At 45.4% G+C, this 20,419-nt stretch overlaps 1 protein-coding gene across 2 annotated transcripts in view; it reads right to left on the reverse strand.

Moving 5' to 3' along the window:
- GMPR (guanosine monophosphate reductase) overlaps positions 1-20,419 on the reverse strand; it is a 40,999-nt gene that overhangs the window by 18,180 nt on the left and 2,400 nt on the right. The window contains exons 2-4 of one of the 2 annotated variants that reach the window (XM_046640690.1): positions 14,686-14,805; positions 12,400-12,483; positions 9,432-9,605 (exon numbers count right to left, since the gene is read on the reverse strand). In XM_046640690.1, coding sequence (XP_046496646.1) covers positions 9,432-9,605; positions 12,400-12,483; positions 14,686-14,805 — 378 coding nt within the window. The remainder of the gene's footprint in view (positions 1-9,431; positions 9,606-12,399; positions 12,484-14,685; positions 14,806-20,419) is intronic. The other variant, XM_046640691.1, reaches the window with a different exon arrangement.

Consider the following 20,419-nt stretch of genomic DNA (forward strand, 5'->3'; position numbering starts at 1 on the left):
TAAGTCTGAAATTGGTGGGCCAGGGTGTCCTCCTGATTTCCTTCTCTATTGAATAGGAGCACAGAATAGGACACTTGGGGACTATATCTGGGTGAGCCGATAGCATGAGAAGCTACGGAACTATATACTTTTAGAACTCCAAGAGACCTTAGGGTACCTAGGTCAGGGCTTTTTGAACATTTCAGCGATGAACAAAACAAAACCTTGCAGAGAATCCAAATTCATAAAATAAGCAACAAAACACTCTCTCCGCTGATTAAAATCTTTATTGTTGGGCATAAAATGCTTCACAGACTGTAAAACCCCTGAACCTCTATGGAACTCCAGGGACCAAGGATTAGGAAACCACTGCTCATCTCACAGCCAGGAAAGCATCTGGGTGTCCCACCCTGGGGTCAGAGATTCCCAGCTGGATATAAACGGGCAGATGAACCCTGATGGACCAACAGCACTGGAACATGCTCAATTTCAGAACATGAAGCTATGGCCCTAAGAATAAATACAGAAGCCAGGAAGTGGCAGAATCTAAAAATCAAAAGGATGCATCTGGTTTGGAAATTGCACAAGTTCTTTCACTGCAGGAGTCTGAGAGCGTAAAAATAGCCCTTTTTATTACAACTCACTGCCCTGTGGATTCTTTAGCGGGTACATAGGATGCTTGGCAAGATGCCTGACTGAATTTTCACAACTGTGCAAAGTCTTATTTTGGGAAATGCATCCCTACTCATTCTACTCATTTTTTTTGCATTGAAGTCCCAGTGTATTTTCACGGAATTGATTCCCAGAGGGAATTCTTCTTTTTTAACTTAGACAAAGTGACTTTGTATAAAGGATCTTGGAAAAGGGTGATGAGGGGGCTCAAAGCTGTTTTAACCCAAACAGCATCTGACAACAGAAAATAACAGACGGCCCAGGAAGAGGACTAGAACATTTGTGCGACATTGTGATTTATAAGAAATACGTATATTTGATGATTCACATAACCAAAATATATTTCTCATATATATTTAGTGTTCACCCACAGTTCCTGGCTCACAGCTCTCAAAACCCTTGGAATTTCCTGAGCAATAAGAGCGATGGGAACATCTTTTGTTGTATTTGGTCCTGTCCTCAATTCCCAAAAACCTTCAGAGCCATAAACGTGAAATGGGTTTCTTGTTATTCATAACAAGCCCCTTTCCACCACCTCCAGGTGGAGGGTGGGCGAGCTTCCAGATTGAGGAACCAGGGCTTCCACAAGCCTCGGTGCTGAGCTTGGAGGACAGAAGCTCCTTTGTTCGGGATGTCATCCTTCCTCTCTCTTCACCTGGCTGTTGATTCGCATCCTTCAACAGCCTTTGTAATGAACTGGTAACCTAGTGTGTTAAACAGGTTTTCCTGAATTCTGTGAGCTGTTCTAGCAAATTAATCGAACCCAAGGAGGGGGTTGTGGGAAACTCTAATTTACAGCCAGTAGGTCAGCAGTACAGGTGACAACCTGGGCTTGCAACTGGTGTCTGAAGTGGAGAGTGATCTTGTGGGACTGAGCCCTTGACATGGGGAACCTGATACGATCTCCCAGTAGATGTCATTGTTGAACACCCTGCTGGTGTCCCCATGAGGTTACGTCTTGATAAACTCATCATAAGCTGAAAACATTGTTAAGTCAAAAATGCATTTAATACATCAAGCCTATGGAAGATCTTAGCTGAGCCTACCGAAAGCAGGCTCAGAACACTTACATTAGCCTACAGTTGGGTAAAATCAGCTAATGCAAACCCTGCTTTATGATATAGCGTGAAGATCTCATGCAATTTATTGAATCCTATACTGAAAGTGAAAAACAGAATGGTCGGATGGGTAGAGAGTGGCCATTTACCCTGGTGATCATATGTGGTCGACTGGGAGCTGCGGCTCACTGCACAGCATCATGAGTATCATCGGCATATCGCTAGCCTGGCAAAAGAGTAAAGTCTGAAACTCGAAGTAAAGTTTCTCCTGAACACCTATCGCTTCTGCACCATCTCAAAGTCAGAAAATTCTAAGTCAGGGATGGTCTGTACATGATAAAGGTGGTATTACAAGTCAGTGAGGAAAGGAACAATATTTCAACAGACAGGGCTAGGAAAAGGGATCTTTTGGAAACAAGACATAGACTATCACTCATACTTTTCACCAGAAGAAGCTTCAGGTGGATTACAGAGTTAAAGTAAAAGTTGTATCCCCCCAAACTCAGAAGAAAACCTTGAATCCTTGTAATAGCATAACAGTGAAAGAAACAGAATGATAGATCTCTCCAAATGAACATAAAAAACTCATGTACGTATATCACACATACTCATATAAGCAACAAAATTAAGAGGCAAATAACCTGGTGGAGAAAAATGCCTGCCATTATGACACAGGGTGACTAACAGTAAAACAGAGCTCGTCTGGATGTACAAGAAAAATGCCAGCCCCCTCAGAACTGCCAAATGACATGAACAAGCAAAGAAACAGAAGTGGCCGATAAAAAGTGGGAAAGTGTTTAACCTCATTCATAATCAAATTAACATACCAGTGAGGTACTCCTTTTCACTTAACAAATTATCAGTGATTATAAACACTAAATGCTAAAGAGAAAACACACTCTCTTTCTCTGCTGGTGGAATGTCTATTTTAGGACAAGTTTTCCTACAAAGCAATTTGCCCATATAGAAGAAATACAAAAATATGTATATCCAATAAATCTATTTCTAGGATTCTCTCCCAAGGAAATAATCATAGACGAGGTCAAAGGATTTAACTAAAGAATGCGTTATTTACAACAGCGCAAAAGTGAAAATATATTCCCCCATATGGGAAGGGTTCAACAATCTATGGCCAATTCATATGATGTTTTTAAGATTGGTTTGATGGCATGGGAAAATGCCTAAATGCTTTCAGCATGATGTTAGGGGAAACAGAAGGAAACAGTAAGATCTCAATTTTATTAAAACAATCACATGTGTACACGAAAAAATACACCAAAATGCCGACAAATTATGTCTACGTGAAGGAAGTGTTTGATTTTTATTAATTTCCTTCTTTACAATTTTCTAGATTTTACAGCAGAAACTGCATCACTTTCAGAATTAAATATGATGGCTTTTAGTTGGGGGTTTGTTTGTTTTTTTTTTAAAGCACGAGGACCAGCAGGAACTCTGCAACCAAGAAAGAACTTAAAAAGAACCTGAGAAACAAGACTCCGAGTGCATTCTTCCTGACTGGCTGATCTGCTAGATATTAAAAATTTATTTCAAAAATTAATTAAAATTCACATAAATTTAAAAATTTAAAATCATAAAGAAGCTACTGTAGGCTCCCTACAGAGTTTCATTTTCGATGTAGATTTTTCCCCCCTCAATCTGGTGCTGCCTACAAATCATTTTATTTTAAAGGGCCTACTTGATACGAAATAAATTAATTCAAGTCAGCTCATGATGGACGAACCAGGTACAACCACGGACGATCAAAGGCAGTTTAAAAGCATGGAGGAGGTGGCATTGTTTCGCTAGCCCAGAGGCCTCCACGGGGGTCCCTGTCTCCCCTTCAGCTGCCTGTGTGGCTCCTTAATCACTGGTTAGGTGGTGGTCACTGCCAAGGGTGGAAAAAGCCAGAACGATCACGAAGTGCCTCAAGCAGGAGGACAATGAAAGAATGCTGACAACTGAGAGAGGACAGGACAGGTGAATTTCCACTTGCAGGAACACAAAGAGCTGTCTATACAAGTTCGCAGCCAAGGGCAAAAATAAGGAGAAAAAGGAAAAGATACAATCACAAAAGAGAATGAGAACAGGAGTATGGTCAGCCTCCAGGAAAAGGGCCAGCCCACCATGGAAGCAGCTCCAGGCAGGGGTGTGAGGCAGTGGGTGGGTCAGGCGAGTGGTTGGGCCTGCAGCACCTCCTGTGCGGGCGGGCCGGAGACTGGATGGTCTGAACCGAGCGCACCCAGCAGCACATCCTGCTCACGCAGTTCGTGCCCGGCCACTTCTCAGGCAGCCACGACAAAACGGAAGCTACGGACCCTCACCTGGGCACCAAAGCAGCTGGGTGGAAACTTCCGCTAGGCACACCCCTCCCCAGGGAGACCGAGCACCATCCAGGCCCCGCCAGGCTCTGCCAGCAGCCAACACTCCTCCTCGCCAAGGAGATGTGTGGGCACCCAGGGAAAAAGACATAAAAAGCGACGAAAGTGAGTACTTTTACACCATTTTAAAAAGTCCTCTGGGCAAAAATCAAAACTGTTTTGCCCCGATTTTTCCCGCTTTCCTGCAGACCCGGACACATACGGTAAAATAAGTTCAGAAAGGTGGAGGGTAGAATGACGGGCCTCACACTTACTGTGTAATTTTAAGAAAATCACTTCAACCCTGAGTCCCAATTTATCCCTCTATAAAATGAGACTAATCATACCCACTTGTTGTCACTGAAAGGTTTACAAAGAAAAAGTCCCAGCACAATGCCCAGCTCTCATTGGGCGCTTAGTAAAACGTGAGGGCCTTCACTTGAGAGATCTCTGTATATTCCTCTTCTACTCACTCTCCTTTTTCCTTTTTTTTGAGTTTTAATTATGGTCAAATATATAGAACATCAAATTTACCATTTTAACTATTCTTAAGTGTGCAGTTCAGTGGCATTACGTACATGCACAGTGTGGTGCATTCATCACCACTATCCCTCTCCAGAGCTCTTCAGCATCCCAAATTGAAATTCTGCACTCATTAAACACGAACTTCTCTACCCACTTTTTACTGACTCTTGTGAGGCCCTCTGCCAAGAACAATCCTTTCTAGAGAATGATTTAAGGGAGCTGTCGGCAAAGAGCAGCAGGCTGCATATGGCCAGTGGGCCAGTTTGCCAGCTCCTAATGTAGGCTGATGGACCATTAACGCTGGTGCCTTCTCTCAAGTACATGGAAGATGTCCCTCTCCCTCCAAGTCAAACCAGGGAGTACGAGATGCTATCAGAGCAATAACCACCCTTCATGGCACATTAAACTGACTTTACTATGTGACTCTCAGAGACAAATATCACCCGAATCTCTGAGGCCCTTCATGGCTTCCACCACAGTCCCGGTTCACACCAGTGCCAGAAAGAGGGTGAAAACAGAAAATCCAGGTAACTCAGCCTGAGAGGTGTTGTCAGCCATAACAAGTCCCTTGTACTTCAGTGAGGCACGCTCGACTGGTAAGGCTGCCCACGACTGACACCTGCAAGGAACAGTGAAGCGTGTCTGCGTCTCCGGGAAGAGGTGTGGCGAGCAGGAGATATCTCCGTGTGGTTCAGGAACTTGTCTGACCATGAGTGCTAGGGAAAGAAAGCAGGCAGGTGACTGAGCCACTGGCCACACATGGAAATGCCGAGGCTGTGCCCATGGCTACCTGGGAATGGGCCAACCGCGGCTGACGTGGCATTCCCCAGGGGCACACAGCTGGACCTCCAGTGTAATCTAAACAGATTAGGTGTCAGAGACCTATCTTCTCAGGACCAGGTCAGAAAGAGCCACCAGCACAAGAGCATTTCTCAGACCCAACCTAGGGAGCCCCACATCCTATGAGCTGGCACGTGGGCTGGCTGAAGCAGGGTATAATGGGAGGATCCCAGGCCCTGAGGGCTGGCTGCCTAGCTCCGAACCAGAGGCCCACCTCTTACTGGCTGTGTTATTCCCCAGAAAGTTCCTTCACCTTTCTAAGACTAAGTTGTGCATTAATAAAAGCAGGTTCTATCATTCCTATGCAAAGACTTGTTACTATTACTTTTTTTTTTTAAAGATTTTATTTTTCCTTCTTCTCCCCAAAGCCCCCTGGTACACAGTTGTGTATTTTTAGTTGTGGGTCCTTCTAGTTGTGGCATGTGGGAGGACGCCGCCTCAGCATGGCCTGAGGAGCGGTACCATGTCCACACCCAGGATCGGAACCAGCAAAACCATGGGCTCACCGAAGCAGATTGCGGAACTTAACCACTTGGCCATGGGGCTGGCCCAGACTTGTTGTTATTAAAAGAAAAATCCCTCGTCCATGCTAGTGCCTTTTTCCCACAGTACTGAGTCTGTACCCAAGATTACATTATTCCCTTTCCTCTGAAAGTCACCAGGCAAATGGCCACAGGACTTGTTACACTCTTCTTACAGCCAGCACCTCTATAGGACCCTTTTCTGCCAAAGGTGCACACATAAATCCAGGATGTCCTGGAGTGACAAGCCCGCACTCCTGACGCAGACACCTGGAATTGCCAGCCTCTGCCGAGAACATTTCTGAGCACCCTTTCTGTTCACTACATTGTAACGATCATAATAACACTCAGCACCCACATTATACACCTTCCAGTTCCAAAACACTGGACAAAGGGTAATGCATCCCCACAATGCCTCCAAAAGGCCTAAGACAAAGTGTATTTCCAAAAATCAAGGGCCTAAGAGTACTGGAGGTTTCTGAATGAATCAGACATTTCAGGGGTCACTGCAGGCAAATGGCTCAGGAATAAACATGTATCTCGCCAAAGTCTCCTGTTCATTGCTGGGGAAACCAACAAGAACAATGAAGACACATTCCCAGGCCAGCCAGCAAGCGCTGGAGGCACTTGCTGCAGGTGCCTGCCCAGAGGGCCGTGGGAACTCTGCGCCAGTCAGTCTCCCCCTCCCAGCCCCATCCCCCATAGCAACCCCCAGGCTCTGCTCTGGCAACAACACCCTTCCCCTTCTCCTACCAGCCCGCCTCCTGCCTGCCCTGCCCCCCCTCCCCTGGTCTTCAGCCCTGAGGTGTGGAACACAGACTCTCTGGGCTCTACAACAGGCAGCTTGCCAGAGCTCTCAGCAGGGCCAGCTGGGAGCGAAAACTCATGGCCAACTGTTTGGAGCATGCAATGGAAAGCTCTGGGGCTCCAGTGGATTTCTACTATCACTATCCTTTTTAAAGGAAGAGGGACATGTCTTCTCTCTCTTCTTAGAACAAAAACAAATGACCGTCATGCCACCGCCCCTTCTTCCTCTCCATCAGCCGTCCATCTCTGACTCAGTTCTCACAGCACATCCCCTCAATGGTACTTACTACCACCAAACAACCATTTGTGAATAGTGTCATGTTTACACAACAGCAGCCCATCTTATCCCTACAATAATACTCCAGCCAGTATTATCCTCAACCTCCTTTTTACCCGTGAGGAAAAAGGTTCAGAAGCGATGTGACTTGCCCATTGTGACTCAGCTCATGTGTTCACACCAACTTCAGGGGCATTAAGTTGGCGATATTAAGTGTTACAACCAGCAGCAAAGTAGAGAGGGGGAAGAGGGCAAGTGAGGCACCTGGGAAACGCTATTGAAGATTCGCTCCAAGGACAGAATACCATACAGCCTATATAAAGCAACACGGGTGCATCTCAACATACGACTGAGCGAAAGAAGATACAAAAGACGTGCGGTTTGATTACCATTTCGACGAGGTTCAAAAACAGGGAAATTCAAATGCTGTTGTTTAGGAATGCACCAGGAGGTGGTGAAACCAGAAACACACAAGGGAGGAAATGATCACCAGACCCGGGCTGGGGCTTGCGTCTGAGGTGGGAGAAGGGGCTTCCTGGTATAGGTAAACTGAAGGGCTGCTTATTTTATGACTGTTTATTAAACATCCATGTTGTACGCACTTTTCTGTTGGTATGCCATATTTCACAATTTAATACATGAACTACTAAAGAAAAAAAGCAGAACCCCTAAGTTGCCTCATTAAGTATAATTTCTTATTCCTAACCCGTCATAACTAATTCTTATACCCAAAAATGCCAGTAGATGGAAAGTACAACTTCCCAAGTTTATTAGTCCCTTGTATCTCCAGGGTAATTAAAACACTAGAGGTAAACTGGAAAGATCTGGAAAGGTCTAGACTCCACCATCTCAGAGGAGGAGGAAGGTCAACAGCAATCCTGGGCCTGCCTTATCTCCTGCTCTCCAGAGTGAATGAACAAAAGATTCATCTCCTAGTCAACAAATATTTGTCATGTTCTTTCAGCCAGGCAGACATTGTTTCTCAGAATTTATGTTTAATATCAAATGCTGTTTATGGGCTACCAGGTCCTGGCTGGGGGCTTCTGCCATCCCACGAGTCCAGCTTCCTGCTTCCCCTTTCATGAGAAAAAGTCACCACAGGGTTGGGGGCAGAAAAGCCAGTTGGGGCCTCATGATGATCGCTGGGTTAAGACAAAGGGTAACTTCATCACCCTCCAGCGAGCAAGCCTGAGGGCAGTCGACCCCCCACCTCAGAACTAGGAAGCCGAAACCGGTCACACACACATCGCCTACTGGAAGATGGCAGCTTTATCACTGGAGTTAACAAGGACGGGGCATGTTAAACAAGTCTCAAGGGCCAGAGCTGAGACTTTGCCTTCAGACCACCTGGCTTCAAATTCCAGCTCTACTGTTCAACGTCAGTGTGACCTTGTGAAAATCCCAAAGTGTAACAACAAATCAGATCTTAAGATTCCTCGTCTGTGGCAAGTTTGGGACAACAGTTCCTACTCTTACAGAGATTTAAAGAAAACAAAGAACAGACATAAACCTCCTGAAACACAGTAGGCACTCAATAGACAATTCCTAATCCTTTCATCTCATATGACTAGAAAGCATAAAAATATTTATCCTAAAAATCCTTAATGGAAGATTTAACTCTATCAATAGAAATAATTCTTGTCTCCCAACTTCTTTACAACGATGAAATGCGAGGAGAAATAAAATTCAAAGTTAAAAAAAGAAGAGTTAGGTAAATTATCTATCTAGTGGTCAATCTATAATTGTCAAGTTAATTAAGAACAGCAAAGACACACATAATATAGATTTTCCAAAAGCCCAAATTTAACCCTCGAGCTTCTATTTCTTTTTTCTGTAAATCTGCCTTTCCCAGCAATCATATACATTCTAACTAAGAAAGGTGTTAATAATTAGGAAAATACAAAAAAGGCAGGAAAAGTCACAAATAAAGATTCGGGATAAAAATGATATACCAAATGATTTTCAAATAATAGCTGACTATTGCAAAATGTTCATATTGTGGATTTCAACTCTTCGAGCAGAGTTTTCTCCTGGTAAGCCAGGAGTGGGGCACAGATGACATAAATATGTTCAACTGAAACCTGGTTACATTGTTTTCATTTTTCAAAATATATTCTTTTTTAAAAGTGACACAGACCTTTGTTTAAAGGTATCACATCTGACGATATTTCACAGACATGAGGAGCCAACACCCTATGGTGTTGATCTGGATTTTATTTTTTATAGAGAGCCAGTGTTCAGATCTTCCAAAGCTGGTGCCTGTCCTCTTCCTAATGATTCTCAACAAGTCTTCTAATAAGAAGGCACCAAAAGCTCTGAAGAGAATAGCTCCCCCTGACACACCGAACAACTCTCTCTTTGCTTCCACATCTAGAGAAGGTTCCACCATACCTACCATGATAGTGTGTTCTGGAAATCTGGCACGGACAAGTTTCACAAATTCCACAAAATGTTCTGAATACCCATTGGCCACATCCAGGCAAATAAACTTAACCTGCGGCACGGCTTCCAGGATGCTGCTCATCTTTTCCAGATCATTCTCCCCACTGCCGGAACTCACGGCCACATGCTGTACCAAAATAAACCAAGAGGTGCAAGACATGAACAGTATGGAACATTCAGAAGTCAGACCCTGCCTCCACCCATTCACCTATTCTGGGGACAGTACAATGACATTTGAGGTTTACCCTGATCAGATATACACCCAGTGGACCTGCTCAAGAAATACGCAATCTCGGAGGTAAAGGAAATTCATTTATTAAGTTACCGAAACATTGGCTCTGTTATCTTTCCCACCATTACAACGCCTATATATCCCTAACCTTGGACATCAGCCACAGACTCTTTCCAGTAAACAGATTCTGAAATACGGGAAACCTCATCCTCGGCTTTTGTTTAATTTCCTCAAGCTCTCTATGTGGAACTCTGAATCGGGGAGCTGCTCGTGCAAATTCTCCTCCTGCTGGAGAAGGGGAGGCAGGAAGAACAAGGGTGCCCAGTCAACACAGGCTTCCTCCCACCAAGGCCGTGGCCATCACCCGGAGCATCTCGCTTGGGGAGCAGGAGGGAGTGGAAGATAATTAAAACTCCTCTGATAAAACTTCTTCTTGTTTGCATCTTTCCTCCCAATGCAGTACTGTCACAACACGCAAATCATAAGCGGCACAAAGAGCCACAAGTCCGTGTTCCTATTAAGAGGGCAAAAGGTCCCAGGTGCAAGAACGAATGAGCCTGAAATGATCTTTCCCAAGTGTGCTTGTACGTGTTTACATCTGAAGCCACCAGACCCTCCTCTGTGATGCCCCCTCCCCCAACCTCCACAGGAGCAGTGCCCTCCAATCCACCCCTCTGCTCCTCTCAAAATCTGCTCTTTGGGAAAAGACTTGTTTTCAGTAATTTATGCCTTAGCCACACTAAGCCATGGGATCGTGCCCAGAGTCAGCATCTCACCCTTAATAAGAATATTTATATTTTAACTCCTATCTCTAAACCATAAACCACAGATGAGGGACATAGCTTAACATCCTTTGTTATTCCCAAAAAATCACAACAATGTAGCTACAACCCAGATACTGAGTGGAGGCAGACTGGTAACACAATACGTATTTACTCCAGTTCTCTGCGCTTATTCCAGTTGTCATTCTCACGTTGACAGGCTGACCAGTGCCAGCCCAATCACACCTTCTTTCCCTCCCACTAGAGCCTTGTCACCTTTTCAATTTTCCCTTTCATTTGTTTAAGTTCAGCAGGTGCAAGTTCAGATCAGTTAGCTTCTCTCGGTGTCACTGAGTTTTTAACATTTTCCCTTTTTAATTAGCCTTTAGTTTAGTGAGGGGCAGTAAGTCAAATGATCACTCTTGGTAATGAAGGCCAGGCCTTCAATTAATATGTTGCCAAAAACTCCCATAAAGAAGTCGGAGGTATGACCAAAAAAAAGAAAAAAAATCACTGCTCCCCAAACTTCTTACAGAGAAGAGGGGAAGAAGGTGAAACAAGCAAAATTCACTTGAAAACAAGATGTAAAACACGAAGGACTTGCTACTGAGCCAGAATTATTTTATCTCCAAAATCACCTCCTCACTAATCAAAATCCACACATAAAACATAAAACATAGCAAAAAAAGAGAAAAGGCCAGCCCAGTCACAAACGATCTGATCATGGAGGAGAGCATCTCGAACGCAGACAGGCTTCTCTGCGGGCACTGGCGCAGAGACACCCAAATGTGCCAGGAGGAAAGTCAAGATGTTATACTGGGGCTTTTTGTTATTTTCAAACTACCTTTTTTAAAAAAACAAATAATAATGGCTTTATTGAGATATAATTACATACCATACAATTCACTCATTTAAAGTGCACAATTCAGTTGTTTTTAGTGTATTCAGAGTTGTGTGCAACCATCATCACTACCAATTTCATCACCCCAAAAAGAAACTCTCAAATCCTTCAGCCCTCACCCCCAAACCTCCCATCCCCTCAGCCTTCGGCAACCACCAATTTACTTTCTGTCTCTACAGGTTTGCCTATTCTTGACATTTCATGTAAACAGAAATCATATATGTGGCCTTTTGTGTCTGGCTTTGTCACTTAGTAAAATGTGTTTAAGATTCATCCATGCTGTAGCACAAATCAGTATTTCATTCCCTTTTACAGTTGAGTGATATTCCATTGTATGGATATACCAGATTTTGCTTATCCATTCATCAGTTGATGGACATTTGGATTATTTCTACCTTTTGGCTATTATGAATAATGCTGCTATGAACATTTGTGTACAAGTTCTTGTGTGAACATATATTTTTCTATTTGCTGAGTCTACACCTAGGAATGGAACTGCTGGTTCTTACGGTAACTCTTATGCCTAACCTTTGAGGAGCTGCCAAACTGTTTTCCAAAGCAGCTTTACCATTTTACATTCCCACAATGATACAGGAGGATTCCAATTTTTCCACATCCATGCTTGTTATTAATTATCCGCCTTTCTGATTACAGCCATCCTAGCAGGCATCTTGTTTTGAACTCCAAAACAACTTGTTATAATTAGATGCTTTTTCTACAGCCAAGAGAAATGGTCAGACTGGATCCACTTCCGGCAGGAAACAATGGTCTTCCACAGGCTCTCATGTAACACATCACCTTTCAAGGATAAAAGCAGATACTCCTTGCAGGTAAAGCTTAGTATTTTCAAAACAGGATACAGGTTTCCTTGGTAAAGCTCTGGCCATGATGACGGGCTGGGGGACACCCTGCTGTTCCCCAAGTCTCTCTCAGGACTCTGTTATGTATCTGGCGCCGATTCAAATCCTTTTGACAACCCTGAGGATTTTCTGCAACAAATGTAATTTATGACCAGGTGCAGCCATACCTGCAGGCATTCTGGATGATTAGCAGCAAAGAGCTTCCAGTCATCGAGGCTGTAATGCTTATGAATTGCTGTAAACATGGAGTGCTAGGAAACAAAACAGCACCATTACGACGAGAAGTCAAGTGAGCCCTCCCTCCCTTCTTCCATCGGTGGGGGAGGGTGAGGCAACAGCACAAAAGCATCGGGTGTTCCTGCCATTCACGCTTCACTTGCTTTGAACACGCTCCGAGGAGCCAGAAATAGACAAAGGTGTAACCAGTGAAATCACAAAACTGTGTTTTCCCTTCTAATCTGAGAAGACAACCCTGCACTCAGGACTTAGCAGGCTCCACCAGGAGGCAGCAGAGGCATAAGGGGTGTTCTGAGAGCCCAGTCCCAGCTCACCACCTGAGTGAAGCCAAGAGCAGCTCAGACAGCAGGCGCCCTGCCCACAAGAGGGGCCGCCCTAAGGCCAACTTCTGCTTAGTCAACCCAAAAGGACCTCAACTTGTACCTGAAAGCCTTGCTTTGTGTTCACAACCTAAACATGGCTTACTCAAAGCTAAACCCATGAGGCAGTCGGTATTCTTGAGGGAGGGGATTACATAAATCATAGTCCTAAAACTATGACCATCAACCCGGCATCTTCGTATGCATTTCATTTACTTCTCAGAACAACTTTGCACAGTAATACGAGCTTCACAGGCAGAAAGGGAGACTAAGAAATTTAAATTTAAGACATGTAACAATTGCTTGGCCAATGAGGAGCAAAGACCAGAATGAAACTCACATCTGACTGCAGAGCTCAGGCGCCTTCCTCTCTGTCAGGTCCTCTCTCCTAACTTCTCTGGGTCTATTTTCCCACCTACACTTTCCCATTCTAAAATTTTATGGCTTTATTCACTTGCCCTAACTCAGTGGACCCTAGAAATAGAAAATTCATAGCACCCACACGTGGTTGGCTATTTCAGTATACACTGTCTCATTAACGGGGAGTCTTCCCTGTGAAAATGGGAAGAGCACAGCAAGAGCATATGTTTTTCACGGACTACTAATTTGACGTGTGAATTAATCAGGGCTATTCACTGCTCCCTGATTCCACCCACTTTTACACTAATACATAATTCATTAGTAGCAAAGGCTGATCACAGAGCAGAGCAAGGAAAAAATAGGGAAAAAAAAATACAAACTCCTTTAGCAATTAATTTATTAGCCTCTGGCCCAAAGCTCAGTCGGGGGGCTGAGGGATGACAGACAATACAACTGATCATGGAGTCAGACAGACCACCCCCTACTCCATTTTGTGAGTTCATAATTTGTTTGAAAATCTTCCTTCTAATCACTGACTAATAATGAATCGCAGCACCTCCTGAGGTTAGACTTGCTGCCCACAGCAAGAAGCTCTTCCAACTAATTGGATTTATCTTTTCACTTGGCAGGCACTGTCAGTGGAAAGAGATGCACACAGCCTGTGCGCATCAGAAGAAAGACTTCACATCGAGGATGAATAAGGCAAGCTGTCCCTCGGACACAGCCGCACAGACGAAGGTCCTGCCCACAAATGGCTTTTCCTTATTTGTCCAGATACGCGCTACTCCCTTTACAGGAAACTAGACTGGTAAACTGGCTAAAAGGGACCTTGAGCTTGTACTGTTATCTGTCAGTGTAAGCTGGGAGGTAAATCCCCCATTCTGGAGTCAGTCTGGGTTTAAATCTTGGCTCTGCCTCCACCTGGCTGAATGCTCTGGGTCAAGTTACATCTCGCCTCTCTCTCTCTGCCTCAGTTTCCTCATCTTTAAAGGGAACCTACCTGGTGGAGTTGTGACAACATTATATACATTATCCCCAGTGTTTGGGACATAAACGCTCAATATACGTTTTCTCCATAATTAGGTAATAAATGCTGTAACACAGGCTGCATATGAAGCAGTTCTGTCTTAATTTTGAAGGCGCTGTCACTCTTCCATAACATGGCCCTCGTCTAACTTTATAATACGGCACGATGTCCAACTTCTTTTTGCATCTCTAATTTCCAAAGCTGCCATGGGCACGTTCAAGGAAGAAACGGAGACAGATCTAGACCATCTCGGTGAGGGCAAAGTCCAGACTCTACCTATCTTCTGACTGACCAGAGGGAGGAAAAAAGGGCCTCCAGCAAGCATGAGACTCAGAGCAAAACAGATCGGCCACAGCGAATTTCCCAAAGTCTCACTCTTCTCCTCTCCCCTCTGTCTGAACAAGCCCAGGGTAGGCTCCTGAAAACCTGGCTGGTGTGAACAGCAAAGGGGAAAAAACCCACCGTCCTACCTGTGTCATCACCACTGCCATCTCAAATGTCCCCACGGTGTCCATGTTGGCCACAATAATGGGAATCCCTGAGTAGGTCTGCTTCGAGTTTCGAAATGTGAAGGTGCGCTCAAGATCCACCTACCGGCAAAAAGGGAAAAGAAGTGCTCTGCTCTTTACGTGACTTGTGCAGAATTTCTAGGGTTTGGAGTGAACGGGAAGAACACAAAGGAAGTGTATGCCCCTTGATCCCTGATTCTCTTAGGGGCTGGGCCAGGTGCTCCAAAGACGGGAGAGTTCCTGGGGTGGTGATCCAGGTGGAAAAGCTGAGCGAGGCTCCTTGCTAACCCATCCTCAAGCGCCAGCACCAGGCGGTGGACATTCTGCCATCAAGCCAAGCCTCCGTATCGGCAGCTCTCTCCTTCATCAGCCTCTCCCATCCCATTGCCACCTTCTGTCCCAGCCTGGTTCATCCTAGCGCTTAACACTCACATACACGTTATCTTCCCCCCTTCCATGGACTGGAGAGATCACCCCCCTTCTGGGAAACTTTGCTCCACGGTTCCCTGTCAACCACGGCCCTCTCTTTAATCCTCACCTTCGAGAGAACCAGACGCTCCAAATTCACCCTGCAGTGAGCTGCAAACCATTAATCCCTCAACTGTTCGACTCTCTTAGCTGTTTGGTAATCATGAGCATCTTTCAAAGAGCTGGGAGGAGGTATACTGCAGCCAGATGTCTATGCACATAAACACTTGCTCCTCTGACTTGTGCACGGCTGGAGGGAGGGCACTCCAATTCTATTGTAACTCCAACGTCAGGGCATTTATGACTAACTCAGCTATCAGGAATCCAGAACAAGAGCTGGCCTTGGTGGTGGGCTCAGCAAACGCAGTGTACTAGGGCCAGGCGCTCACCAGGAGATAGCACAGTCAGACACTTCCTTGACCCAGGGCAGATGCCAGGCCTGTATGCTCACAGATCCATTCATCACCCTTTTCTGCTCTGCTGTTACCACAGGGGGCCCATCTCCTGCAGGCTCCATTTTCCAGGTTGGTTTCTAGCTGAGTTCATCCAATGGGGTCACTGGGTGGGAAACTGGAGGATAGTAGGGGTTGGGAGGAGAGCCTGAGTGTAGTCAGGGTAGTTCTCCAGACCCCCTCTGCCTTGGCCTGCATCATCTTGATTCCAGCTTTCACAGAATGATCCCAGTCCTTGGGCTCCAGGAACACCACCTCCTCCCTTTGGGAGTGGTTCCTCACTGCTGCCAATCTTTGCGCTGCCTCAATACCTCATCTGGCGTCTCCGCTATGTCAGGATGCCTTCCATTAAACTCCCCGTTTTAAATACTCAGCACTGTTTCTTTCCTTGGCTGGACCCCAACAGACACAGGCCATTCCGGAAGTGGGTGCCTCCCCAAGGAGAACCGGCAGGAGGAACACAGGTGTGAATCTTATGCTTCTGAAACAATTTGGACCTACATAAATCTCAGCTCATGAGTACACCAGCAATAATCATTTCCTACCACTGTTCCAGATCCTTCTTTTATTCTTTATCATTTGAGACCACTTCCACTTTGCAATCAACATCATGTCAGAAAACACCATGAGACATCTCAGGCCTCTGAGCTGTTTCACATCTCCTGCTTCTCCAGGGCTGCATGTCCAGAAGGCTTCCTGGGTGAGTGACGTCATAAATAGGACTGCACTGCCTTACACGGCAATCAGTGAGGGGAAATGAGATGCTGTTATTGCATGAGAATATGTGGCAGTTCAGCCCTTTCTCCACTTCTTTCATTATGATTCTTGGTTCTACTTCAGTGAAGCAAGTTATATCTGCATTCTGAAAGATAACTGAAGGGGTCTATTAGTTGCAATCTTCCATGCTGCTAATGGCCCTCTAACATTTTGATTTCACTGGCTTAAAATACTCCGAATTCCTTGGTCTCAAATTAATCTTATACTCCTCCCAAGACGCATGGGAAGAGCTGCTACACTCTGCACCCGGCTGAGCTCACAATGGGTTTTTCTTGGCACCCTAAAACCTATCAACAGTACACAAAAAACAAGCTCTTCATTGAAAAGGTCATCCTTGACACTGAACTCTTGCCTTTCATTTCTAGTCTTCTTCATATGGTAGATTCTACGCAATCCTTAATTCTAAGAAGGAAATAAAATTATCTTCCATGACCTTGTCCACACAGAGAGAAAGACACACACACACACACACACACACACACACACACACACACACCCAAAATAGACTGGTTGTTCACTGAGAGAGAGAAATAGTTTAAATATTCCAGCCTCCCAGGAACAGAACTTGGCACTTCATCTGCCACAGCTGGTCAAGGCACCAAATATAGCACCTCCAAATTCCCACTCTGCTAAGCCTGATTTGAAAGGGAACGTAAAGTAATAAACTACCCCTCCCACATCTCAAAAGTAAAGGTTTCTGCTTCTTCTTAAACACCCTTCATTAAAGTCCGTCCTACAGCCCAATATGTGGGGGCTTTAAAGGACAAAGAGAGGCCCATCTACCACATTCTAAATATCTCAAGGTTATGAGCCAAGCTAACAAGCTGCTGCATAAACTTTGTTCTATCCTCCAACCTTGACAAACAATTTCATTAACGACCTGAAAAGCACCAGGACATGGCCACAGAGAGCCAGCCCTGGCTCCCGGTCCACACCTCCTTCTCTTCCCACCCAAATCCTTATATGCACCCAGGGACACCCTAGACTGAACATAAAGCTCCATGCACACACACATCCATTCCACAAAGAGCTGCCACTTGGCCACTCTCTGAGGTTAGAGGTGAGCACCCCAGCAGCACGGTTGGCCCCTGGGGAAGAGGCCCTTGCAAGCCTTGGAGTCAGCTTGCAGTCATTTGGGAAATTCAGGATCCTGAGAGCCTGGAGCATGGCCTAGAGAGAAAGGCATAGCCCTCCAGCCCTGTCCAGCAAGGAGGGGACAGGGGCCCCTTTTGCCTAGATCTATGGATGGTACTGATTAAAGCAATTCTGTTATTAGATCATTCTTCATCTGTCTCATCTGTAGACTATAGTCTATAGGGACAATAGTTTTCATCTTTGCAGTCCTAGTGGCTCAAAAAGTGTGGAATCAACTACTGTCTAGCTAAGGAGTAAGAATGATACTGTGTTTTGACCCCCAGCCTTTTTCAGGGCAATGCTTGGTGGGCCGCAGCCCAGCCCTCTGGACATGCTCTGTCCCCTGGTAGCTTCACCATCAGTTGTCAGGATCCAGAGAAGCATATGCAGCTGTGCATTCCCAGAGAGCCACAGAGTTCCACAAAAGCAAAGGACCCCAGTGGCCAGTCCAGGGCATCCGTATGCACATCAGAATCATCATCGTAGGATGACGGCCAAAATACACACACTCAGGCTGCCCCAAATTTCATAAATCAGAACCTTTGTGTTGGAGACAATATATGTATTTTGGAGTATCTCCCTAGGTGATTCTTATGTATTAAGAACAAATTTATTCAAACCCTCTCATTTTACAGAGCAAAATTTACAAAGGCTGTTACGGTTTGAATTGTGTCTCCCTAAAAGGATTTTTTTTTTTAAAGGTTGGCCCTGAGCTAACAACTGTCGTCGATCTTCTTTTTGTTTTTTTTCCTCTTCTTCTCCTCTCCAAAGCCCTTCAGTACATACTTGTATATCCTAGTTGTGAGTGCCTCTGGCTGTGCTATGTCGGATGTCGCCTCAGCATGGCCTGATGAGAGGTGCCACGTCCACGCCCAGGAGCCGAACCAGTGAAACCCTCAGCCACTGAAGCGGAGCCTGAGAACTTAACCACTCAGCCACGGGGCCGGCCGCACTAAAGGATGTTGAAATGTTAACCACCAGTACCCATGAATGTGACCTTATTTGGAAATAGGGTCTCTGAGGATGATCAAGCTTAACATGAGGTCATTAGGGTGGGCCCCATTGCAATATAACTGGTGTCCTCTTAAAAAGGGGAAATTTGGACATAAGACACACAGAAAGCAAGAATGTCACATGAAGATGAAGGCAGAGATCCGAATGATGCATCTACAAGCCAAGGAACACCAAAGACTGCGTGTCAACAACCAGAAGCCAGGAGAGAAGCACGTAGTAATGGATTCTCCCTCACTGTCAACACTTGATCTGGGAATTCCAGCCTCCAGAACCGTGTTTCTGTTGTGCAAGCCACCCAGTTTGCGGTACTGTGTTACAGCACCCCAGGAAACTAATGCAGAGCCAAGGGGGTACAATAATTTAGCGCAGAGCTTGGACTAAAACCCACGACTCCTTTCTCCCAGCCCAACATTCTCCCCACTCTGCCATGCTCTCTCTCATCCCCCTGAGAACAACCTGCTGGGGATTGCTCAGGCTGCACCAGAACCTGCTGGAGCAGATCTGCTTCTCAATGGACCGCTGGTGAAAAAATTACTCCAGAGTTCTAAGACGACTGAAACTTGTTGTGTTGTGTCTTCCCTGTCCTAGGACAAGTGGCCAATCTCCTGCTGCAAATTCCTTCAGTGTCTGACTTCTAAAGTTATAGTTGCGTTAATAAGTTTGGTTTCTGTTTCTAATCTCACTAGGGTGGGATAGCAGAGATAGAAATGGGTCCTGAGGAAGAAAACACTCAGAAGTTAAGGAATGGTGCAAGCTCCCCAGGTCTTGCCTCTATCAACAAACACGTCACTTCCTCTGAAGAGATTCCCCACTTGTCCCCACGCAGCCCTGTAGCACCTTCTTCTTGTGGACCAGGGGCTTGAGAAGACATGGGTAAATGCAATGGATGGACAGTGGAGAGATGACTGTCTATCTGGTACAACCATGTAAGGCCACCTGGGCCATCTCCACCTGTATGCTTTGCCTCTGGGAGTTGACCTCCAATCCATTTTATGTGAGACTTTGGGAATGCCCTTGCAGGAGTCCTAGAACTCCTGGGGGGGAGATCACTCTGCCTGGCTCTCCTTTTCCTGCTCACTGCCTGAAGCACCATCACCAGGCCTGGCTCCTAGCAAAACCACTGGAAATGCTGTCAACAATCAAAGCTTTCCCTTCCCAGCCAGACTCTGCTCTCACGGGGTACGTTTCCTCTTCTAGCTCGACTCCCATCAGCTCTCTGGTTAGGCTCACAGATGGTCATTTACCACTTAGCTTCAAATCTGCTTTCAGGTATTACTTTTGCAGGGGACACACATTTTAGGCCTCCATCTGATTTGGCAAAGAAAAGTTTTTATGCCTGCAAGAAATCTCAGGCATCTGCAAGCACACAGAGAAAACATTGAGAGGGGATTAGGGGCCAAACAGATCTAGGCCTAACCAGATCCCTCAACATCACTGAACCAGCCAGGCAGCTGCCTCAGGCACCAGGAAGCTAAACCACGTGGGGAACCAACTGGAAAACCAATGCCAGTTAACTCAGGTTTCCAGGCACGGAGCTGGCAAACTCCCACAAAAGTCGAAACACAAAAACCTCTCTCAAGGGCACAGAGTTCCCACTGCAATGTGTACATGCAGACTGCCAGGTGCCATGAGAAGCCTAGACAACATTAATGGTGGCAATCAGCCCAAATTACGAGACCAAATGAGGCAGGACATCATGCTATTCCCTAGGAAGGGGTAATTCATCCGATTACACAAATTCTCAACGTTTTACCTTCTCCAGATGTTCCCTTGTTCAAAATATTTATATAATACAGCCTTGTTTTAAACATAATTTTTCTTAAAAATAAATTTCTCTCTGCCAAGTGAAT

Source organism: Equus quagga, chromosome 15 (assembly GCF_021613505.1).
Source record: "Equus quagga isolate Etosha38 chromosome 15, UCLA_HA_Equagga_1.0, whole genome shotgun sequence".
NCBI classification, from domain to species: domain Eukaryota; kingdom Metazoa; phylum Chordata; class Mammalia; order Perissodactyla; family Equidae; genus Equus; species Equus quagga.